General features: G+C 45.0%; 2 protein-coding genes across 2 annotated transcripts in view; one reads left to right on the top strand and one right to left on the bottom strand.

The window, feature by feature from the left end:
* The window catches only part of rrn3 (RRN3 homolog, RNA polymerase I transcription factor), a 17,097-nt gene extending 13,416 nt beyond the window's left edge, over window positions 1-3,681 (top strand). Inside the window, exons 15-17 of the mRNA XM_079232993.1 lie at window positions 1,105-1,257; window positions 1,482-1,566; window positions 2,767-3,681. Coding sequence (XP_079089119.1) covers window positions 1,105-1,257; window positions 1,482-1,566; window positions 2,767-2,910 — 382 coding nt within the window. The 3' untranslated portion in view covers window positions 2,911-3,681. The remainder of the gene's footprint in view (window positions 1-1,104; window positions 1,258-1,481; window positions 1,567-2,766) is intronic.
* A 2,044-nt stretch (window positions 3,682-5,725) lies between these two features.
* LOC306750077 (syntaxin-binding protein 4) overlaps window positions 5,726-25,369 on the bottom strand; it is a gene marked incomplete at both ends in the record, with an annotated part of 69,191 nt that continues 49,547 nt past the window's right edge. The window contains 12 exons of the mRNA XM_079233468.1: window positions 5,726-5,882; window positions 5,974-6,023; window positions 8,074-8,190; window positions 12,521-12,712; window positions 12,861-12,926; window positions 14,401-14,493; window positions 14,636-14,763; window positions 15,864-15,960; window positions 17,875-17,963; window positions 21,833-21,911; window positions 22,387-22,528; window positions 22,662-22,768. Of these exons, the coding sequence (XP_079089594.1) occupies window positions 5,726-5,882; window positions 5,974-6,023; window positions 8,074-8,190; window positions 12,521-12,712; window positions 12,861-12,926; window positions 14,401-14,493; window positions 14,636-14,763; window positions 15,864-15,960; window positions 17,875-17,963; window positions 21,833-21,911; window positions 22,387-22,528; window positions 22,662-22,768 (1,317 nt within the window). The remainder of the gene's footprint in view (window positions 5,883-5,973; window positions 6,024-8,073; window positions 8,191-12,520; window positions 12,713-12,860; window positions 12,927-14,400; window positions 14,494-14,635; window positions 14,764-15,863; window positions 15,961-17,874; window positions 17,964-21,832; window positions 21,912-22,386; window positions 22,529-22,661; window positions 22,769-25,369) is intronic.

Below are 25,369 nucleotides of genomic sequence, written 5' to 3'. Positions count from 1 at the left end.
TAGTTCAGACCTCCATGTTGTAGTTCAGACCTCCATGTTGTCGTTCAGACCTCCATGTTGTAGTTCAGACCTCCATGTTGTAGTTCAGACCTCCATGTTGTAGTTCAGACCTCCATGTTGTAGTTCAGACCTCCATGTTGTCGTTCAGACCTCCATGTTGTCGTTCAGACCTCCATGTTGTCGTTCAGACATCCATGTTGTAGTTCAGACATCCATGTTGTAGTTCAGACCTCTTTGTTGTCGTTCAGACCTCCATGTTGTAGTTCAGACCTCCATGTTGTCGTTCAGACCTCTTTGTTGTCGTTCAGACCTCCATGTTGTCGTTCAGACCTCCATGTTGTCGTTCAGACCTCCATGTTGTCGTTCAGACCTCCATGTTGTCGTTCAGACCTCCATGTTGTCGTTCAGACCTCCATGTTGTGTTCTACTGAATGTTCTGATGTATCTCACATGCAGCGGTGGAAGAAGATACCCAAAGTAAAGCTCCACTTTATCAGCTAAATGTACTTCAAGTAAAAGGAGCTGTTTTGTAAGAATGTGGCTGATCGATCATCACATATATTTATAATATGTTATCAGAGTAGATGTTTAGTAAAAGAGTTTGATCCTGATGACTCGCTGTAGAGCAGCATGTTTCTGGTGCAGCTGCTGATGTTCGGGCCCCTCCAAGAGCCACAAGGCATATCTTCTATTACTGTTTGTGAAAGAGTTTTGCCCCCCCCCCCCAACGAGCCTCGCGCTGCAGTCTCCGCCTCCAGATTGAAAATGAATCACGCAAATCCGCCGCGGATCTGACCTGCGGTCTGATCCACTATGCAGAGCACTTTAAGTCAGGATCTTCACTCTTCTCTCAAAGAGGAGAACGTTCCTCATGAGGAAAGATGCTCAGAAGATGTTGGTTCTCTTTGGATCTACCTACATGAGAACAAACCTTCTAGTGAAGGTCAATTGGTTAATTGAAGAAGGTTAATTGAATTAAGTTCAGACTATTGGTTCGGCCCTCCACAACGGTCCACATTTCTCATGTGGCCCCTTGGAAAATGAATTGCCCGCCCCTGGACTAGAGGTTCCCCTCGGGTCTCACTCTCTGCTGTTCTGCCGCAGGACGTATCAGGTGGTGTTCTGCTACACCATCATAGAGAGGAACAACCGGCACAGGCTGCCGGTGGTGCGCAGCACGGCAGGAGGAGACGGCGTGACCACCAACACCAACCCTCTGGACAGCTTCTTCCCCTTCGACCCCTACCTGCTCAAGAGGTACTCTTCTCTCCAGGGCATCTCATGGGATGTATCGCTGTGTCCTGGACCCATGTTTACTTTACTGAGTGGATGCTGTGAATGGAGCTACATATAGTTGAAGTCTCAGTGGTGTGATGAACAGACCTCTCTTTAAAGAAAGACTAACGTATCGGACACTGATGAATGGTTTCTCTTTGTATCCGGACCGAAGGAAAAACTCTAGTGTGTGTGTGTGTGTGCAGGTCTGTTCAGCTGATTGAGCCGCTGTACCAGGTGTGGGAGGAACTAGCAGACACAGAGCCGCTTCCCACTAAAGCAAGACAACAGGTGAGATGACAGACGTGTTCTAGCAGATTACTGTTGTGCTGCTACTCCTCCTAATATTATTTTCTATTATTGATTATTTTCTGGTTTAATCAACGAGTCAGTTTCACAGAGCTCATCCTGATTCATTCAGATGTCTTGATTTGTCCAAATCTCGTCTCGCGTTCCCCTTCACATCCCGACAGCGCCGTCCTCGTCTTCAACTAGCGCCCCCTGGTGTTTAGCAGCAGTGTCGTGCAACGGGACGCTGGATTAAATGTGTGACGCTGCTGCTCCTCGTTGCTGCACACTTTGTACCGTGAGCAGCGTACCGTGTTTAGCTCGAGGTTGCTAAGCAAACACTCTTCCCTTTTAGCGTGCCGCCATGTTGGTATTGGACTTTGTCTGAAGAGAACTATGAACTGAGACTGGTGACCGTCATTAGACAAGTAAGAATGAATGGACCGAGTATGACCTTGGGAATGTTTGACTTTATCATGAAGTCAAACATAATATATAATTATATAATATATAGGTTGTTATTGAAAAACACCTATAATGCAACTGCTCAGAGGCTTTTGGTTCTCTCTCCTCACCGTAGTGTTGTAGTCTCACATTAAATACCTGTTCTCTCTCCTCACCGTAGTGTCTCACATTAAATACCTGTCCTCTCTCCTCACCGTAGTGTTGTAGTCTCACATTAAATACCTGTCCTCTCTCCTCACCGTAGTGTTGTAGTCTCACATTAAATACCTGTTCTCTCTCCTCACCGTAGTGTCTCACATTAAATACCTGTCCTCTCTCCTCACCGTAGTGTTGTAGTCTCACATTAAATACCTGTCCTCTCTCCTCACCGTAGTGTTGTAGTCTCACATTAAATACCTGTTCTCTCTCCTCACCGTAGTGTTGTAGTCTCACATTAAATACCTGTCCTCTCTCCTCACCGTAGTGTTGTAGTCTCACATTAAATACCTGTTCTCTCTCCTCACCGTAGTGTTGTAGTCTCACATTAAATACCTGTCCTCTCTCCTCACCGTAGTGTTGTAGTCTCACATTAAATACCTGTCCTCTCTCCTCACCGTAGTGTTGTAGTCTCACATTAAATACCTGGTCATGGACGTGGAGGATTGGTTGCGTGCCGCTTTAAGTCCCTTCTCTGTCATCCGTCTGGCTGTGTCCTGTTTGTGCTGACTTTGTTTTGCTGCTTCTTTGTGTGTCCTTCAGGGCTCGCGGGAGGACGAGGATGACTTCCTGTGTGGGGAGGCGCCCCAGACAGAGGGCATTGTGGGTATGACGCCCAGCTCCTACGACTCCAGCCTCCACAGCCCCAGCGGCCTGGGCTCACCGCCACTCACCTTCCAGAGATAACGTGACATCTAACGTATGAAGAGTCAAACACCGACTGGAGAACTCTTGAAGAGGCGTGACAAGAAGACTCATCTGTGCTTATGAATACAGAAGTTCAGTGTTCATTCTCTGGGGAGCTCTAGCTCTACACGGCTGGCGTTTTTATTCCCGTTGTGATTAATCACACTTCTGGCCTCTGGCAAAAACATTATCAGAGAGGAAGCCGCTTTACGTTTGAAATGAAGCTTCACAGACTGTGTGGGAGACAATCCACCTGAAATGTAGCTCCACAGGGGTATGGGCAGTAGAATATTATTATTATTATTATTATTATTATTATTATGGAGCAATTGTATTTGTTTGTTCGTGAAGCCGGTGCTCGACCTGAGACCTTCACACGAATGTTGTCCTGGTTGCTCAACTCTGAGGAGAACAGAAAGGTAGAACCACGTTTCCTGGTTGGTTCTCTGGAGAAACAGGAACGTGGAAGTTCTGAGTATAATGACGACTTTGAGGAAGAACCAAATCTATATTTTATTGAGACTTCATCATGTTTTATGGATTCTGTCCCATCGCTTCCATTGGAATAGTTTAAGAGTTGTTTGTACAGGTGAGGTATTCTTTAGGAGTTATTAATCACTAATACTAACAGTTTTTAGTTAGGCTATTTTTATTAGTTATTATGGTTTACTACTGTTTCTCTGTGTGCATGTGGTCTGATGTCATTGAGATGTCTGAAGATTAAAGTTTACTCAGCTTTCTTTTCTCTGCTAGTGTGTGTGTGTGTGTGTGTGTGTGTGTGTGTGTGTGTGTGTGTGTGTGCGTGTGCATCACACCTGAAACACTCATCAGTTAGGTTCTTCTGTTTCTCAGCACGTTTCTTATTTGATCAAATCGTCACCTTGTGTTAAACACTGTTCAATAAAATGACAGGAATAAACATCAGATCCAGTCAGCAGTTAGTCCTTTAATAAAAAACAGAAACAGAAAGATATGAGGCCACACCAAAGATCTTGTTGAAGTACAGGACATGTCAGTATTTTGAAAAGCTGTCCGTATAAATCAAGTGAGCGCTGCACAGGTAGCCTCTGACGTCTGCCTGGCTCTGACTACCAAACACAGGTTACAGCAGGAGGTAAGCAACACGAGCCATGCAGTATGAAGTCCAGCCTCCAGGACGCTTCATCCTCCGCCTGTTGTTGCTGAGCAACACGAGGAGAGTCATGGAGACGGACAAAGGGACACCGGTGGTTATTTCTACTTTTTGCTCAACAGTTCATAACTCCTGTGGCAGATGGCAGCGAGTTATTATGACGGAGAGGAAGACTTGGATCAGACCAGCCGTGGATTTTCCTTTCCAAGCTAACAAGTCCTCCTATACATGCAACCCATGAAGAGAGAGGGTGGAAGGGAAGAGGAAGGGTTATAAAAGAGGGCGTTACCGAGGGTGACAGCATGTGTGTGTGTGTGGACTTGGTCATGCAGCTCAACACCACCTGCTGTCACAGTTACACAAAAGAGACTTCCAGCTGACTTTATTTGGCAGAGCTCTCCTCACAGAGACTTGTGTTATCGTGGACGACGAGAGTCTTCGGGTCCCGATGCTGAACCCTCCGCTTCAAAAGGAAGACACTAATTTCATGTGTGTGATCAAGCTTTGGCATTAAAACACCGGCCGAGTTGTGTTCCCTCCGCCGCTGTGAACGGAGGATGTGAATTTATCAAAGTGATGTTATTTTCAGGAGGTCTGTTGGATGGCCTCCAGGCTGTGGACTCTGTGGAGTCCATCGGGTTCAGCTCAGTCCTCTCTGCTGCTCACACGTGATGGAGGTGGACGTCTGGGACGGATGCTGCAGGTCACAGGTGGACAGAAACCATCATCATCATCATCATCATCATGCATCGTATTGTAACGGACAGTATGAAAACAAGAAAAACAAATTAAAAGCTGAACATGACGTCTGATGTCAAGGGACAAAATACCAACTCAATCACTTCACCCTTAAAATGACCTTCTGTACATAATCACACATGTCCAAACACGCAGCCATCATTTACTTAAATTCATCAGTTCTCAGTTTTTTGACCCTCTGCACCGTGAAGCAGGAGAGAAACTCAAAGTCGGTACAGCATGTTGATGATTGTGAAACCTCAGGCCTTCTAATGTCGGCTCATCCCGACACGCCTCTGTGACCTGTGACCTGTGTCTGGGAGCAACGTCAGCTATTCGTTCCATCGCTGTGATACAGATCAGTGGAAGTGATCACGGTCCCCAGGTGGATGGATGAATCAGCACTGAGTTTCTCTCACCAGCCAATCAGGACGAGTCTTTTTACTTTTACCCACCAAAGTCAAAATGTAGTCTGTAATGTAATTAGCTGAGGAAAAACATTTTTAAGATGATCATTTTAAGAATTGTAACGGAAATGTAGAATAAATATCTCTTTCTGTTGTGCTCACCCTGGGTTCTCCATCTGTCAGACCTCTGAAAAAGCTCTGCCTCAACAAGACGCTGCTATCATGCTATCATGCTATCAGGTTAGCTTCCATTTAGCATGGAGCGAACCATCTTGGATTAACTATATACAAATACAATTATTCAAACACTGAATTGATTATCAGATTTGGTTGCAAAATGTATCCAAAAGTTCAATATTATCCATGAAATGTAGACCATTACTTCATTTTTGTATTTGACTAAATTGACTTCTATTCGGCACAGGTGTTATTATTCCTTATACACTTTTTATGTATTACTATGATGTGTGTTTTTAATCCTTATGACATTTTTGTTATCAATCTCTGGCACACGTCCTGATATCTAGAGGTTCTGGTGTCAGGAGGGTTCTGGTTTCTCCGCTCTACCTGAGTCGTCGGCGGTCGGGGAGCCGCCTCCCTCCACCAGCTCTTTGGCCTCCACCGCCAGTTGGAAGGCGGGGTCAGGGAGCGGTGACGGGGTGTCGGGGCTGTCGGTGGCTGGAGATGACCTGCTGCTCCTGACATACAGAAAGAACACCTGACTGTTACAGCGGGACTCAAACCATCGCCCCTGAGCGAGCTCAACTGATACCGTGAGTCTCTTACCCGCCTTCTCCTCCAAACAGGCTGGGGGTCGTCAGCACTTTGTGGACGTTCTGAGGACCAAACACAGTTTCTTAATAACAGTGATCCAGTCCAGACACCGGGGATCTGTTTATGAAACAGATCCCCACTAAATGTTTCTTACGTTCACATTAATAAAACCTTGCGTACGCTGCCAGTGAGTTATTTCCTTTTATAAATCCCAAATCCACCTGTAAACGTGTTCAGCTGGTTCATCCCCACATCTCGCCCTTACATGGCCATGAAGGGTCAGAGCAAAGCACCTCATGGATGTTGATGATCGAGATGAGCTGCTGGTCACTGGGTCTTTACGTGCATCACCGAGACCAAGAACACTTGTTCCCTCATAGCTCCTCCATCTCCTCTATTTCCTCCATCTCCTCTATTTCCTCCATCTCCTCCATCTCCTCCATATCCTCTATTTCCTCTATCTCCTCTATTTCCTCCATCTCCTCTATTTCCTCTATTTCCTCCATCTCCTCTATTTCCTCCATCTCCTCTATTTCCTCCATCTCCTCTATCTCCTCTATTTCCTCTATTTCCTCCATCTCCTCTATTTCCTCCATCTCCTCTATCTCCTCTATTTCCTCTATCTCCTCTATCTCCTCTATTTCCTCTATTTCCTCCATCTCCTCTATTTCCTCCATCTCCTCTATCTCCTCTATTTCCTCCATCTCCTCTATCTCCTCTATTTCCTCTATCTCCTCTATTTCCTCTATTTCCTCCATCTCCTCTATTTCCTCTATCTCCTCTATTTCCTCTACCTCCTCCATCTCCTCTATTTCCTCCATCTCCTCTATTTCCTCTATCTCCTCTATTTCCTCTATCTCCTCCATCTCCTCTATTTCCTCCATCTCCTCCATCTCCTCTATTTCCTCCATCTCCTCTATTTCCTCCATCTCCTCCATCTCCTCCATCTCCTCTATTTCCTCCATCTCCTCCATCTCCTCTATTTCCTCCATCTCCTCTATTTCCTCCATCTCCTCCATCTCCTCCATCTCCTCTATTTCCTCCATCTCCTCCATCTCCTCTATTTCCTCCATCTCCTCTATTTCCTCCATCTCCTCCATCTCCTCCATCTCCTCTATTTCCTCCATCTCCTCCATCTCCTCTATTTCCTCCATCTCCTCTATTTCCTCCATCTCCTTCATCTCCTCTATTTCCTCCATCTCCTCTATTTCCTCCATCTCCTCCATCTCCTCTATTTCCTCCATCTCCTCTATTTCCTCCATCTCCTCCATCTCCTCCATCTCCTCTATTTCCTCCATCTCCTCCATCTCCTCTATTTCCTCCATCTCCTCTATTTCCTCCATCTCCTCCATCTCCTCCATCTCCTCTATTTCCTCCATCTCCTCCATCTCCTCTATTTCCTCCATCTCCTCTATTTCCTCCATCTCCTTCATCTCCTCTATTTCCTCCATCTCCTCTATTTCCTCCATCTCCTCCATTGTAGCATCACACCGTAGTATTTATTTTTTACTTTACAGGAATCAGAGTGATTGCTTCCAAAATGATCTGGACGATCAGTGGTATCCACCACTCATAAAAAATAAAAATTAAAGAAAGTTTGAGAGGTGAACACAGTTCCTTTACTTATGTTTTCTGATGCATTATGTCTGATAATGAAGTTATGGAGTGATACATGTGATATGAAGTGAAATGTTAATGTGTCTCCCAGCCAGCAGGGGGCAGACTGGCTCCATGATGGTTTAGAGCGGACATGTTGGATCTGATCTCTGATTGGCTCAGCGTGCTGCATGTTGAACCCAGAGTTTAGGACTGCATGGATTATGAGCTGTGACAGAACAATGCTGATAGTATTAGAATTATATAAAACAATGAAATGGTCTTGTTGTTCTATGTCAACACATCCCATACTTAAGGATGTACCTGTCTTCAACCTCTTCTCCTTAAAGATGTACCTGTCTTCAACCTCTTTTCCTTAAAGATGTACCTGTCTTCAACCTCTTTTCCTTAAAGATGTACCTGTCTTCAACCTCTTCTCCTTAAAGATGTACCTGTCTTCAACCTCTTCTCCTTAAAGATGTACCTGTCTTCAACCTCTTCTCCTTAAAGATGTACCTGTGCGAAGCCCAGCAGTTTCTTGTTGGAGACCTCCAGGTGTTTCCTGCTCATCTCCGACTTCCTCAGCTGGCAGTCGATAGTTGTCAGCCTCTTGTTCAGATCCAGCACCTCCTCCTGAAACAGTCAATGAACACTGTGACTCATCAAGTCAGAGACACTGTGCACTTAATCCTTATATGAAGGGAGAACCCTGGGCATCAACAATATGCCTTATTAATAATAATAGTAAACAGTAATAGATTAACCCACTTCAGTTCTGTACACACAATATTTAAACTCTTTAAAAGTGTCCTTCAGTGAAGTTGTACAGTATCATTCACTTTGTGAAGTTGAGATGAATCAAGCAATGTGTTTCTTTTCATTTGCAACACCATTGTTCAAATGTAGCATCATTTTCACTGAAATTACACACAATGTGCAAAAGAAATGTGATTTAAAGGGGACATATCAGTCTCATTTTAAAGTTCATAATTGTATTTGGGGTTTTGACTAGAACATGTTTACATGCTTTAATGTTAAAAAACAATAATGTTTCTCCACTGTCTGCCTGAATAAACCTGCAGTCCCCTCGGTCTGAAACGCTCCATGCGCCTGTCTCTTTAAGAAAAAGCCCCGTCTGATTGGTCAGTGTTTTCACTCTTTCACACCAACACTATGTTTATGTGTCCATGCAGCCGGGATCACGCGTGTGTCGACTACACAGAGTGTGTGTCACTTCTACCGCAGCCGTTGTGACATCACAACCTCCATGAAGTCTGCCGGCGCATTAAAGGCACAGTCTCTTCACCCGGCTGAGGGCCTCGCTGCATGCATTCAGCATCTTACTGCTCATACAACGAGATCTGCTTTTTAATCAAATTACACATATAAATCACACATTCTACAAAATGGGGCCTTTAAGGGAAGTTTGTATCACAACTGTTTGTGAATATTGGGAGTTGGTGGAGAAGAGAACAAAATGATATTAACATTAAAGTCGAAGCTCAACGATGGAGAAACATGTTGATGGCCTTTGAGCTGGTGTCATGCATTGACGTGAGGAAGGTGACACATCAGCTCTTCAGTCATCCTGTATTCACTAAGTCTGTTTCTGTTGGACTACGTCACGTTACTGTGGTTCAGTGGGGAGCGGGGTCCTTCAATCAGAGGATCGGTGGTTTGATCCCCGGCTCCACGTCGATGTGAGCAAGATACTTAACCTCAAATGTCTCCTGTAGCCGTGCCTACGGTGTGTGGATGTGAATGCTAGCTACTCCTGATGGGAGGGGCAACCTTAGCCCCTCCCATCAGGGTGTGGATGATGACAAGTATGTGAAAGAGCTTTGAGGGGTCAGAAGACTAGAACAGATCTATACAGACCATCTACCATTACGTTATTGATACTTTTCCACCTCAGCTCAGTGTAAAACCCCTTTAGTAGTAAATAAAACTACTTTAACTCAAACAAGAAACATGTCTTCGAAGCATAAATATTTGAAAGCACAAATATGCACTTATATGCACTCACAAATGTATAAATATATAACTTTTAATGTGATTTGTTTAATCAAAGACTTGTTTGGAAACAATGAAGTAGGGAAGAAAGGGATGAAAGAAGGAGGATGAGAAGGACATGTGACCTCTCAGCGGCTGTCACATCGGCTCCGGTCCTCGGGGAGAATGGTGAGGGGGTTCAAACCCCTTCTGTCACTCACCACCTCTGGTGCTGCAGGATGTACTACCAGATGAAAAGCCACAGGTTGTGACGCAGTCAGCCAGAGGAAATACACATAAAGCCTTTCTATGCAGCTGGGTGTGAGTCACACTGAAGCTGCTGCAGGAGCTGCAGCGTGATGGAGGACAGAAGAAAGCTCAGCTGTAACCAGTCTTCATGGCCAGTGGACGAGCTCCAGAGGCAGCAGTGATACGGAGGCTCAAAGGGACGCCGTGCTATAGAAACAAGCCTCAGGCAGATTTGACACATGTCTGTGTAATGAATTATGAAGTGGCCTGAAGGGTAGAGGGTTGTGCATTAAGGGGTTATGTCACTCAGATGTGATTGGTCAGCTTGTGTTTCTGCAGTTAAAGAGAGAGAGCAACCTGCTGCTCTCAGTAACCTCATCTCACAGAGGCGTCTGCACACGTCCTGCTCATGACAAACACAGAGGACTGATCATACTGTTATACAGTGGTTATAAGAGCGTCTCCTGGCATCAGGCGTCACTATGCAGATAAAGATGCATGTTAATATCAGGAAATAATTCTTTTGTTCATTGGTTTACATCTTGAGTAAAAGTAGTAATAAAATGTCCTGTGTCATTTTATTAAAAGGGTAACTTTGGTATTTTAACCTGAACACTATATTCACACATTTTGAAGTCTGTGATCAAAGAAGACCTCCTGACCTCGGTCCAGTTGGTCCACTGGATGCAGACAGATGGGCTGCTCTGTAAGCGCTGCTCTGTAAGCGCTGCTGTGTAAACGCTGCTGTGAAAACGCTGCTCTGCAAGCGCTGCTCTGTAAACGCTGCTCTGTAAGCGCTGCTCTGTAAACGCTGCTCTGTAAGCGCTGCTTTGTAAGCGCTGCTCTGTAAACGCTGCTCTGTAAGCGCTGCTCTGTAAGCGCTGCTTTGTAAGCGCTGCTCTGTAAACGCTGCTCTGTAAGCGCTGCTCTGTAAACGCTGCTCTGTAAGCGCTGCTTTGTAAGCGCTGCTCTGCAAGCGCTGCTCTGCAAATGCTGTTCTGTAAGCGCTGCTCTGTAAGCGCTGCTCTGTAAACGCTGCTCTGTAAACGCTGCTCTGTAAGCGCTGCTGTGTAAGCGCTGCTGTGTAAACGCTGCTCTGCAAGCGCTGCTCTGTAAGCGCTGCTCTGTAAACGCTGCTGTGTAAGTGCTGCTCTGTAAACGCTGCTCTGTAAGCGCTGCTCTGTAAATGCTGCTCTGTAAGCGCTGCTCTGTAAACGCTGCTCTGTAAACGTTGCTCTGTAAACGCTGCTCTGTAAGCGCTGCTCTGTAAACGCTGCTGTGTAAACGCTGCTCTGTAAACGCTGCTGTGTAAGTGCTGGTCTGTAAGCGCTGCTCTGTAAACGCTGCTGTGTAAGTGCTGCTGTGTAAGCGCTGCTCTGTAAACGCTGCTCTGTAAACGCTGCTGTGTAAGCGCTGCTCTGTAAGCGCTGCTCTGTAAACGCTGCTCTGTAAACGCTGCTCTGCAAACGCTGCTCTGTAAGCGCTGCTCTGTAAATGCTGCTCTGTAAGCGCTGCTCTGTAAATGCTGCTCTGTAAACGTTGCTCTGTAAGTGCTGCTCTGTAAACGCTGTTCTGTAAGCGCTGCTCTGTAAGCGCTGCTCTGTAAGCGCTGCTCTGTAAACGGTGTTCTGTAAGCGCTGCTCTGTAAACGCTGCTCTGTAAGTGCTGCTCTGTAAACGCTGTTCTGTAAGCGCTGCTGTGTACGCGCTGCTCTGTAAACGCTGCTGTGTAAGCGCTGCTCTGTAAGCGCTGCTCTGTAAGCGCTGCTCTGTAAACGCTGCTGTGTAAACGCTGCTCTGTAAACGCTGCTCTGTAAGCGCTGCTCTGTAAACACTGCTCTGTAAACACTGCTCTGTAAGCGCTGCTGTGTAAGCGCTGCTCTGTAAACGCTGTTCTGTAAGCGCTGCTCTGTAAGCGCTGCTCTGTAAACGCTGTTCTGTAAGCGCTGCTCTGTAAGCGCTGCTCTGTAAACGCTGCTCTGTAAGCGCTGCTCTGTAAACGCTGCTCTGTAAGTGCTGCTCTGTAAACGCTGTTCTGTAAGCGCTGCTGTGTACGCGCTGCTCTGTAAACGCTGCTGTGTAAGCGCTGCTCTGTAAGCGCTGCTCTGTAAGCGCTGCTCTGTAAACGCTGCTGTGTAAACGCTGCTCTGTAAACGCTGCTCTGTAAGCGCTGCTCTGTAAACACTGCTCTGTAAACACTGCTCTGTAAGCGCTGCTGTGTAAGCGCTGCTCTGTAAACGCTGTTCTGTAAGCGCTGCTCTGTAAGCGCTGCTCTGTAAACGCTGTTCTGTAAGCGCTGCTCTGTAAGCGCTGCTCTGTAAACGCTGCTCTGTAAGCGCTGCTCTGTAAGCGCTGCTCTGTAAGCGCTCGGGGCAACGGGCAATGCGTCCACTAAAAGTGCTGCTTCTGCCACGAACAGACTCCCGTTGTTACTCCACGAGTCTGACATCACTAACGAGTCTCACCCAATGAGAAGTCTCGCTCTGACATCTGGCGAGGTGGAAGACAAAAGGTTGGAGACGTGAGCGCTGGCCAGGAAGAGTCTGTAGCTTAGTGTCTTAAAGACGTTCAATCTCGTGGCTGAATATTTAGATTAATTCAACAAACAAACAAACGGAAGCACAAATCCAAGTAGTGGAGTAAAGAGTTAACTCTTCCTGCTGACATGTCGGGCAGAAGTAGAACACAACATCAACAGCATTAGTGAAGCGCTCTGGACGGACCTTGGTGGACTCCAGTCCCCTCGCCTGCCTCTTGCTGGCCAGCTGGCTCTTCAGGTCTCTGATCTCGGCCTCCAGCAGCTGGATGACCTCCTCGTAGTCCTGCTCCGCGCTGCTGGCCTGCCGCGGCCCGGCCTCCGCCGCCTGCAGGCGGGTCTTCAGACGGGTGTTCTCCTCCACCGTCAGACAGGCTTTCTGGGGAGGTTAAGTATATTCATATGTGGCTATGTGTTGCAACATAACTCAGAATATGAATTATTTGCTGACATTTTTCATTTGTGAATACATCTCCCAGGCAGCACCATCTAAACTGAAGGCGATACCGGCGTGCCCGGCCTCTCACCTCGGAGGTCTTCTGCAGCTCGTCCTCCAGGGACTTCTTGCTGTGCTCCATGTCCTTCAGCATCACCTGCCAACAGAGGCAGCACATGAACCAGGAGGTTTTTACAGCTGTGGTCACCAGGTCAGGTCCTGAGCGCTCTGAGGCTGGAACCAGACCACGTAACACAGAGCGCTATTCCTCCGGCCCTCATGTGTCACCTCCTCTGGTTGCAAGACAAAAAGCTGATCTTTGTCTGTTGGCTTCGTGCCACCGAACACTTTCTTTTTGCTTCATATTTTAATTTAGTAAAACACTGTTTTCATTGTCAGTCGAGGAGTCTAACGTTCCCTCCTTGGAATAGTCAGGAAGAGATGCATCATGTGCTGAAGCTGAACTGCCAACTGTCATACAGACTCACATAGTTGACACACGCGGTCACGCACACGTCTGACGGGCGGGAAACACGCCTGTTGATGTGCAGAAGAAACTGTGTAGTACATAATAATCAATTCGACATGTTCGATGTGCACATGCCAGGAGCTGTGTAGTTGTTTTACTACAGGCGGGTTCTGTGTGGACACAGTAAGCAGCGGGTCTGCTGGTGTAACCGTGGCCTCCAGGTGGCAGCAGAGCGAAGGGAAGCTTCAGGATGAACGACTGAAGACAATGAACGATGTTACCATATTACCAAACTTTGTTTCCATTCAGCTCCATGCAGCTATAATATTACAGCATGTGTCATCTAGGACTCCATCTCATCAAACAGACATGGGGGAAAGCATCATAAACCACCAGTTACACTACACACTTTTATCAACCAGCTAAATGCATTGCTTCACTCATTTTCTCCAGGTGCCTTTAGCAAGATGCTAAATGTAAGGATGTTTCCTTTAACATTAATTAATCAGCATCATTTAGGCTATGAGGTTGGAAACATATCAAGCAAACAAGTTCATCTTTGACCGTGATTGACTTGGCTTTTCATGTTGTTTAATTTAAAATGGTGAATTTGGCTGATGAACTTTTAAAAGTGAAATCCCTCGTGGTGGAGAAGGGATGACCCGTCCCCTACAGAGGGTGATGTCACACAAGGGATACTCATGATTCACACCTGGCAGCCTTCATTGGTAGAAGTCTTGTTCTTTAGTGACGGGCCGTCACAGCTGTTTGTGTGTGTGTGCGTGTGTGTGTGTGTGTATGTGTGTGTGTGTGTGTGTGTGTGCAATGTTAAGATACTGCAATCCCAATGTTCCTACAGCTGCTGCTTCACAAATACACGGTTTGTCTTACACTAACGGGAAGTGCAACGTTTAACCACGACGCCACTGTTCACTAACATTGATCGGTAACATTTTAGAGGCTTTTATAAGCGAAGGACTTTTATTTTGTATTTTGCAGGGACTGAAATCCATTACATGTCAACGTTTAAGCATGGAGCTCATTTTAAAGCTGTTTGCTGGTTGTGAGTGAAGACTAAAGTTAAACTCTGCATGCTCCCGTCAAAGTGTTGTATGTATCCACCAACACGAGTGTGTGTGTGAGAGTGTGTGTGTGTGTTCACCTTGAGCTGCTTCATCTGGGTTTGCAGCTGCTTCACCTCCGTCTGAAACTGCTCCATCTCCTCACTGCTGTAGCTGCATTCTGATTCATATGTCTGCACACACACACACACACACACACACACACACACACACACACACACACACACACACACACACACACACACACACACAGTGTTATCTTATCTATATATTCGGCATAAGGTGCTGGTGTGAGCGGCTGTGAGGACGGCTTACAGGGGAGTGGAAGGCGGACGTGTCCATCAAGCTTGCTGCTTCGTGATAGGAGAACATGAAGGGACCGGCTCCTAAGCCCAGCTCCTCCAGGTTCTCCTGGAAGATGCTCCGGGTGGCCTCCACGAAGTCTGAGTCCAAAGACAAGCACAGACAAAAGATGCTACTGAGCCACAGAAAGAACGTGTGCTGGCTCCTGAGTGTTTATGACCTAAAGGTTCTCTATACGACCTTCGGAGCATTAAATAGACGTGGGAACAACAGCTCCACTGACGCTCACATTCACATTTTTAACTCCAGAAACATATCAAGGATCTCAGTGCGTTCGGTTGCTTCTCTCCTCTCTGTTGAATTTACTATTTTGGTGATTTGACCATGTCTTTGCCTCGAAATCTGGCTTTTAACAGATGGTTTCTGCACACACATTGGAGTGTGTGACTTGGAGATATTCAGTCAAAGTCATTGTAACGCCTCCTGTCTGTCTGTCTTTCTGTCTGTCATTCTGTCTTCCCTTTTAAAATAAAAGCCCCATGAATTAACTGTATCTTAACGTGTCGTCACCAATGAGAGCCATTGAGACGCAATAAAAAGGAACCCTATCTCACAGTTGGCACCTTTACACAAGATAATGGTTACTTCCTGGTTCAGACATTACAGGAGAAGCATCCACATGCAAAGAGACATGCAAGAAACATATTAACACTTGGATACAAGTACATAAACCACGGTAGTCTGTTTTGTATATATATATATAAGTATACATAAGCTCAGGTAGAATAATATATATATATATATATATATATATATTATATATATATATATATATATATATATATATATATATATATTATTCTACCTACAGAATGGGCATCTTGTCTCCTGTACTTCCTGTGTTTATGATCATGTGCCATTTCAACATGAATGATAACAAACATTTGAAGATGTATTTTATTAGTAAATATAATTAGTATTAGAATAGTAATTGGTATTAGTAATAAACACATATCCATGCTGTGTAAGTGTGTGCTTGGCTATAGACACAGAGCGGCTCATGGTTCCTCAACGTGACACCAAGTGATCCAACCAGGAAGGACACGCAGATCTGACAGGTTTCAACTCGGATATGACACCTTCCTGATGACTGAACTGGATGTGTGTGTGTGTGTGTGTGTGTGTGTGTGTGTGTGTGTGTGTGTGTGTGTGTGTGTGTGTGTGTGTGTGTGTGGTTCACCTCCATAGGCCACAGTGCCTTGTGGGTCTGTAGTCAGACTCTGTTTCAACTTCTTCCTCTTCTCTTCTGTGACATCCAACCCGAGGAAGGACAGAGCCTGAGAGACAGAGAGAGAACGGTGAACAGGGACACATATATCTGACGCTGTGCCTTTGTAACATCAACGCTGTTATCAAACTATAACATTACACATCTTTTAAATAGCCTTGGTCGCAGGTTGTTTAAGAAAAAGAAAGTACACATGGCCATCTTTAATAGTAGACTTCTGAGCTAATTTTACCCACAATCCACCTCACTCTTTCTTTTGCAAAGGAGCCAACAGACCAAAAGATAATTGTGTCTGTATTCAACATTTAAACTCTCTAAACTCATTAATGAATTGGTCAATTAGGACCAATCTTTGGCTGAGAGAAAAGAGAAGCGAGGGCAGAGACAGAGAGGAGGAGGCAGAGAGAGAGAGAGCTGGAGGGCAGGGGTGAGAGGGCGAGAGGATCAATGAGAATGTGCTGAGAGCGTTTAAATGAAGAGTGCAGCGCGATGAAGCCAGCAGAGAGAGAATAGAGAGAGACTTCTATAATTGGAAAAGAGAAAGCTCGGGGCTGAGAAAGTTGCAAATGAGAAGGAGAGGAACCCTCAGTTTAAATCTGCTTCTGTCAAAACCTAGAAACATACTGAATGCAACGCATTTCATATCACAAGGTTCGTTGAATGTTGACGTGGATCATATCTGTCCTTCACCAGATATCCACCCAACTTCCATCACCACCATGATCAAAACACCAAGTGAGGGGATGACACACGCGATGTTGGGATTAACAAGCTCCGCCCAGCCTGAGTATCCACTGACCACAGAGGATGGATCGTCCTGGTGACCCGATGACCTTTCCTCTTGCACTGCCTACGGGACAAACTGTCTAATGTGTAATGACCATCTTAAGGGCAGGTTGCCATTCAATGTATTGAGATTGTTGCTGCTCCATGGAGGCACCTTTCAGTGACCACAGGTAGGGTGAGCGGTTCAGGTCCAAGGATGTGCCAAGTGCCACACTCTGCTTTCAAAAGGAGCGTGGAACAGTAGACCAGCTCTTTCGAAGACTACTGGAGGGTCCTGGACCCAACCAGTCTGCATTCAACCAGTCTGCATCCAACCAGTCTGCACCCAACCAGTCTGCACCCAACCAGTCTGCACCCAACCAGTCTGCATCCAACCAGTCTATATCTAACCAGTCTACATCCAATTAGTCTACATCCAACCAGTCTACATTCAACCAGTCTGCATCCAACAAGTCTACATCAAACCAGTCTACATCTAACCAGTCTACATCCAACCAGTCTACATCCAACCAGTCTACATCTAACCAGTCTACATCTAACCAGTTTACATCCAATTAGTCTGCATCCAACCAGTCTACATCTAACCAGTCTGCATCTAACCAGTCTACATCCAACCAGTCTACATCCAACCAGTCTACATCCAACCAGTCTGCACCCAACCAGTCTACATCCAACCAGTCTACATCCAACCAGTCTATATCCAACCAGTCTACATCTAACAGTCTACATCCAACCAGTCTACATCTTACCAGTCTACATCTAACAGTCTACATCCAACCAGTCTACATCCAACCAGTCTGCATCCAACCAGTCAACATCCAACCAGTCTACATCCAACCAGTCTACATCCAACCAGTCTGCACCCAACCAGTCTACATCCAACCAGTCTGCATCCAACCAGTCTGCATCCAACCAGTCTACATCCAACCAGTCTGCATCCAACCAGTCTGCACCCAACCAGTCTGCATCCAACCAGTCTGCATCCAACCAGTCTACGTCTAACCAGTCTGCATCCAACCAGTCTACATCCAACCAGTCTGCATCTAACCAGTCTGCATCCAACCAGTCTGCATGTGCATCATGACAAAGAGACAGGTGGATGAAGCTAGGCAAGGAGTGCGTGCTCCGCAGACTGAATGCACCACTACTTCAGCTCTGAGCTGAGGCCAGGACTCACCACGTCTAACTTGTCTGATTTGAGGCGTATGTAGGGGTCCAGGGTTATCTTAGGTTTGGCCCCCGTCGGCGACCTCTGGCTGGTTGAACCTAAAGAAAAGGGAAAAGAAGCAGGAGGTGGAAAAAAGAGAAGGAAGAAGAAGACACATGAAAATATACAGTTTGGTTTTCCTCAAAAACAAAAGAGGAAAGCAGTGACCAAGATCTAGAATGTGTACAAAAAACATGCTGATGTAGAAAATACAGTATCCGCATCAAACCAGGGCCACAGGCCTGTAAACAGTTATGACAGAGAATGTGAGGCAACACTTAGGAAACAACAGGAGGAGGAATATCATTGCATAATCTGTAATATCAGAGTGGATGGACGGATATTCTCTGTGGATTTGGTGGAAGCGGGTGGCTGTGGTGATAGGGAAGGTGTGTGTGTGTGTGTGTGTGTGTGTGTGTGTGTGGTAGGGTGGGAGATGAAAAGCAGATGATTAAAAAGAGAGGAGAGTGGAGGAAAGGTGGATGATTATATAGATGGGAGAGGGAGGGCAGACAGCCAATGCTAATATTAATTTGATGAGTGTGTCTGTCCCAGATGTGTTGTGGCAATGGGAACATTTCCTCTGAGAGTGTGTGTCTGCACCCCTCTGTTGCTAGGGCGATGGACTCATTCCACTGACCCCCGTCCCACCCAAAGGATCTGCAGCACCCGTGACCCCAGACTGGTAATGATTGACAGGTCTGTTGTTGTGGCAACAGCCGTGCTATGAACCCGGGTTATATCCACTTCTCCACATCAACAACGAGTTGTCATTCTAGAAACAAATAAATAAAGTTCAGCTACGAATATGGTATTTCTGTATTTGCCATCACGGTGGTGTTTTTCTTTTATTTGTCCTCATCTCTGGGACAACTGATATATATATATATATATATATATATATATATATATATATATATATAAACTGATACGGATCAAGACCAGAACAATTTCGAATTTCATGAAATGATGTTCAGACATTATTTCAAAGCATATGAATATATATATATATATATATATATATATATATATATATATATATATATATATATATATATATATAAACTGATACGGATCATGTGGTCGTAGAATACATTTGGAAATGTCAACAGTAGATTTTAAGAGTGAGTTTGGCGTGTTTATGTGGGTAGAACATGAATGAATGAATGAATGAATATATACTTTATTAGTCCCCAAGGGGAAATTTCGTGTCGCGTAGCAGCCCTTTACACAGAAAATAAGATAAGATATAAAAACAACAAGGATGAAAGATATATGCAATAATACTACTAATAGAATAAAGAACAAAAAAATAACAACAACAATAAAATAGCTGGATGAAAGAAAGAATAACAGAGTATTAATGTTGTCACAGGATGTGCAAACAGCTTTGTGTGTCTACATTATTCTCACATTTTAGTTATGACTTAAGAAACAACCCATCGTCAGTGATGGATTCATACAATAGCATAATAGAAAATACATGATAACATTTTAAAAACAAAATAAATGACATTCTCAACAGAGTTTCCCTTTCTTTTACCGAGCAGAAAAGCTGTTGACTCTACAAATTACCGACGTGTGGGATTAACACCTGTAGTCGGACCCCAGGTGATGATAGTTGCGTGCAAAGAGGGGTTTACAGTCACATTTATCTCTCTAACAGGATTGTACGCCGTTGATGTCCTGTGACCATAACACTGCCCGAGCGGTAAGAGATGAGCTGATGAGAGGTCAGCTGACTTTAGGAGATGTGGGAGTATACGTGGGAGTATACGTGGGAGTGTACGTGGGAGTGTACGTGGGTATGTGACCCGGTGGGCTGAGGAGGCCCAACCACCTTCACCACGGCTGAATTCAACAGGAATGACATCAAAATTCTACTCTTTAATAAAATTAAAAAAGGTATCCAGCCAGTATTTGTTCCTGCTCACCTCAGAGCAGCTTGTTGACACCTTTCCCGGCTAGCAACTGGCTGGACCAATAGGAGAGAAGCTCGTGGTCACAGCACCTTGTGAATAACCTTGACTGCTGTAATCCAGGCCAACAGGATTGGGCTAGGCTGTGAAGTGGCTTTGAGCTGGGACCTACGAGCGACCCTCGCCCTGGAGCCGCTGGTCCTCAGCAGTGAGGACTGACTGATCATGTCAGCCTTTAGCAACACCTGTGTTACACCTGTTATTATAATTCATCTAACGGAACCTCATGTATGGTATCGTTAGATGAAATGAGGTCAGGAGAGATGTACGTCTCTAACGTTCTGCTCACGGCTGCTCCTGTATCACATGTTTATGAAACCAATACCAGAACACCTGTTAACATGAAGCAACAGAGGATGAGAGCGTCTGAAAAAGATTCTGATTAATCGTCATCCACGAGCTGCAGAGGCTTGAGGTGGGTTTTCATCTGATTGTCAAACAGCAGCTGCTATGCAGTCACTGAGGATAAGGAAGGACAGAACAATAATGACCCACACCCACTATTACCAAGAGGGAACCTTCATGATCCCTAACGCTCCGTGTGATTGGAGGTCCCCTGCTGTGCTGTGCTTTCTATTAAGGCTCATCCTCTCCTCTTAATCCACAATCTCTGTCAGGGAGGAAATGTTCCCCGTTTTTCATTCTGGGATCAGATGGGTTTATCTATGTTTCAGATTTCAGGGACTTCCAGGACAAACCACTGAAAGTCTCAACTCTGATTTGCCAGCTGTTATTTTACAGCATAGCTGCTTTGCTAGAATATATAATACAAGTGAAGAAGACAGTGAGAGTGGTGGATATGATGGTGGAGGGAATGTAATGGGGGTTCTGGTTCCGGTCCAAACAAGAGCTGTGATCATCAGGATCAAGGGCATGTAACATGCATGTAGCGTGTTAGCATGATAGCATAGCAGCTTTAGCAGCAACTGGTCTGTGTAAGGCTTCCTTTCACAGTGTTTCTAAGCACAGGACTTCTGCATGCCATCGCCCCAATATGAAGGGCTTTGTGTTGGTTCTGTGATGCAGGTTTTTTTAAACTGTATTGATATAATTGTTTCCACCCAGTTTTAGTAAACATACATCAGTGTGTATTTTCTAAAAGCAGAAGGCTATTCTATATTTCTCTTATTGTCATCAAACCCTGTGAAACAAATCAAACCCATCAACGTGTTCTTCTGTCTCTTAACATGTTCTGACCCGTCTGTGGCTCTTTGCCCAGTGGTTCCTCCTGAATACATGCACATCTTTAAAACGGCTCTCAGTCAGATACCGCTGACCACTGTAGTCGTTATCAGGCCTTAAGAGGGAATAGTGCGTTTGTAGGAGATTTTTTTCAGTGGTTGATTAATCCCTCTTTGGTGCTCTGCTGAGTATTTGTGGCAGCAGTGAATGTGGGATTGAGTCAAAATATACTTTAAAAAAGTGTGTGTGTTGATGGTATGAGTGAGGCTCATTTATATTGATTTAATGGAGATCTATGGCACAGAGGAGTAATACATGTCAGGCTTGGATACACACAATACTTGTAAGTAGATGTAAACCTTGTATGGACGAGTAGCGCGCCTGCAGTGTGAAAGTGTTTTAAATACGTACGACTGGACACGTGATACCTGCATCACACTGCACCAACTGTGTGAGGGATTGTAAACGGATGTTTTCATAGAGTTTGGCTGTTGTAGTGCAGCCCTCTTTTACTTCAATTCATCAAGACTTTTCTCTGTTTAAAATGTGAAGAAGATATGAGAGGAAAACAACGTTAAGCTAACACACCGCTAATAACTAAAATACGAACGGTCATTTTGAGGGTGACGTATTCCTTTAATCCCTAAAGAGTCTCTGCAATGGGAAAAGGTTCTGAGAAGTATAATTGTGCTGTGACCCAATGGTCCAGTCTATAGATTATATATGAGAAAAAACTGAAAGAGAAACTGAGAGAGAATGTGTTTTACCTGAAATATGAATATCTGGTGGGCAGATGTCAGGAGAAGGAGAAGGGGAGGACTCTGGCACTGGCTCCTCTGCACAGATCTACAAAGAAACATGTATGTACAATTGATGACACAAAAGGTGACTTCATGACTTCCATCCTCTGCTCCTCCATCACGCAGCATATCTGCTATCATTCACTCTGCTGAGAGGGTGAATAACTGCTAGAATAACTGCCTTGCGGTTCTTTACCTCGGTTAAAATCCATGTTTGCCCAAAATATCATCACTTTGTCATTTTATCTAATTAGACATTTGTGTGAAATTGTCCTAATTACTTACTGGGGAGTCAAGGCCTTTACCTTTGACCTTTGTCCACTACATTCAAATCAGTTAATCGTTGAAGTGGACGTTTGTGCCGAGTGTGAAGAAGCGTTCCTGAGATACCACGACCACAAACATCCAGAACACATAACGCCTCCAGCCACGGCGGTGGAGCTCAGGCCAGAAGTCCACTGACAGAATGGACACGCCGTGACGTGTCCTGGTTGTTTGTGGTGAAACAAAGCGGAGCTGACCTCTGGTGATCGGATGTGGACTTTCAAGCGTCCAGAGTTGTAGCTGTTGCCTGCAGCTCGCTGGACCCCGTTGTGGAGAGATGTGCTGCTGGGGAACAGTCCCTTCCCCGGGATGAAGGCTATCTCCACAGCACTGTCCTGGCTGGAGACACAATCCACACAAATGCAAAGACTTAACCAGGTACACAGTGAGGCACATAGTAGCAGGAAAGAGGGCCGTGTTATAGCTGACTGATCCCTACTGACAGCACAGATGCTCCACTAGAACCACTCACCTGGCTTTGACTTTGGTCAGCATGCTCTTGGCCTCTTCGTGGGTCACACCTATCAAGGACTCCTTGTTCACGGCGATGAGCTGATCTCCAGGCCGCAGACGTCCGTCCTGCACCACAGAGACAGCTTCAGTCATGTTGAGCTGAAGAACCACACAGGGCACCTGCGTTCCTCTGATGGCTCATTCTGTTCATACATTGAGACATCTTCTTAAATCTTCTCTTCAACATCTACATGTTCTACCAGTGCAAATGTCTCACAATAATCATATGGACAACACACACGTACTATGCACACCGAACGCTGAATTGCAGATGTGTTTGGGTTTTTAGATAATTTGTCTTTGGACCCAACAAATGACAAGATGATCGATTACAAAGTCAGCCTACCATGACAGTAATATAGAAAGAGTTAAAATACTAATATCTCAGCAGGATGTAACTACTGTAACAGTGATTCACAGCTCTCTCTCTAAGAAGTCGATCAAACAGCTGCATCAGATTCAGCTACTGAGTCCTCACTCAGACCAGGAGAGAGGATCTCGTGGCTCACATGAGTTCTCTGATCAGTGGCTTCCTGTCTGCGTGTTCTGAACGGTCCAGACCTCTGAAGTGTGCTCACTGTCACCAGTAACAAGGTTTTGCCACCTAGTCAAATTGATTTATATAGCGCCAAATCACAGCTGGATTTATCTGATGGCACTATTCATATCGAGCAGGACCGGTTGGTCCGGTTGGGTTAAACATGGAGATGCACAGCAACAACTACAGCTCTAATAAGCATAGCTGCATAATTCCCTAGCAGACTCATCCCATGCAGTACATCACTGTGCATGAAATGCTCGCTTGCTTCCTATATGATATGGGATTAAGAGTTGGGATTTAGAGGAAATAGACAACCTGCTTCCATAAGCATAAGACTGTGAATCTGAGAGCGTGAGTGTCAGGAGCTGTGAAGGAGCCAGGCATTAGTCTAGTGGAGAGTGAGGTAAAGAGACTTCATGACCACAGACAGTGTGCCTGGTCTTTAACACGTGTAGTTCTACTACTCTGTATTCACCATCTGGTACTAGGGAGTTGAGTTAGTAGGTCAGTGATAAAGAAATGGACTAAAATCAATGCATACATGTCTGCTGCACTGCAGCCTTATCCCTCAGGAAAGAGAGATGGCTATGAACCTCTCTGGAGAAGTGGAATAAACTGAGACTGACATCTGATATCTGACTGTGACCTAAAAAGCTCTGAAGAGAAGTGCAGAGACTATGAGCCCCGAGAACTGTTGATTACTGCAGTGTTAAACATGCCAGTACCGAATATTGAAATAAAGTTAATGAGCCCACAATACGTGAAATAAATAAAACCGTCATCATTCAACATTCTTTGGCAAGCATGCAACATAAGTAATGCTGAGATCAGACTGTGACTGAGTCAGAATCATGTTAGTGCCACTCTAGTCGGGTGGCACATGGCATCTTCGTTCTATAATCCTATTCCTGCTCAAAGGATCTGGAGTATAGATGATGCTTTATACAGAGAATGTACAGTTACTTCAGGGTTTATACCACAGTATGAACTGAAGGCGAAATGATTCTATAATAATACTAATGCACAGTGTTTTACATGCAAATCTGAAATAAGACAAAAGGCAGTAGCATAATTCGTATGGGAAATAATACTAAAATAACCACGAATGAGACATAAATAAACATGCACTTTTGTGACTTTTTAATTTATTTTAGTTATAGGAAAATGCTTTGAAAAGTATTTTACTCAAAATGATTTTGAGTGAAAATTATCTTTTTAGGAGCTATAAAATAAAAAAAGAAAGAAAGAAACCCGAGAAATTGATATGCATATCAAGCTCATCATTCATGGATTATGCTGCAGATGAATGTCGATATGACTCAAAGAGAGAGAGAGGAATCAAAACACAAGCACAAAATGTCACAACACTGATAGAAATCCATTTTGCTAATCTTGTCCTCAAACAACGTTCCACAGGGATCATGGGATAAGATACATATCCCATGATCCATATATATACGTCGCCTGAGGCTCTCTCTGTCATCACTGTCACTCATGGCTTCTAGAATAAAAGTGATGTAAATCCTGGCTACATGTGCAACCAGAAACATCTGCTTAGTAACAGCTCTCTTTAAGCGCATTCCTCCGCCATTCTCCTCTTTCCCTCCTTGTCATCTTGCCCACAGCTGACAGCGAGTGGGCGGGCAGAGAGGCGAGGAGGATGGGATTGGGCAGAAAGAAGCAGGGGAAGCTGGAGAAAAGGAAGATAGAGCAGTATGTGGAAACGGAGGACGTGTAGTTTATTGAACGTCAACGTCCTCATTCTAATTCCCCTTCGTGCGGTCGCAGGATCCAGCACTTGTTGCTTTGTTTTGTCCAGCGCAGATGACTGTTCTGTGCATTCCCTTAGACACTGAGGCCAGGGTGCAGAGCTCATGCATCTTGTTCAACAGCAACTTCCCCTCAGGATAAATGGAACATTTACTGTTCTGTCTCACCTCGGCTGCTCAGTGCTTCCACCAATGCACTAAAGGCAAAACCCTTCAGCTTGTAGCCTCAGGACAAAAACACATTATTTCTGTCAACAAATCCAATGAAAAGAACAAAATCAACAATAAGTGTGTGTGTGTGTGTGTGTGTTCCCTGTGTGTTCCCTGTGTGTTCCCTGTGTGTTCCCTGTGAGTTCC

The sequence above is a fragment of the Taurulus bubalis genome (genome assembly GCF_910589615.1).
Source record: "Taurulus bubalis genome assembly, chromosome: 17".
NCBI lineage: Eukaryota > Metazoa > Chordata > Actinopteri > Perciformes > Cottidae > Taurulus > Taurulus bubalis.
Note: the sequence above shows the minus strand (reverse complement) of the source record. Positions and strands in the feature narration are given on the sequence as shown.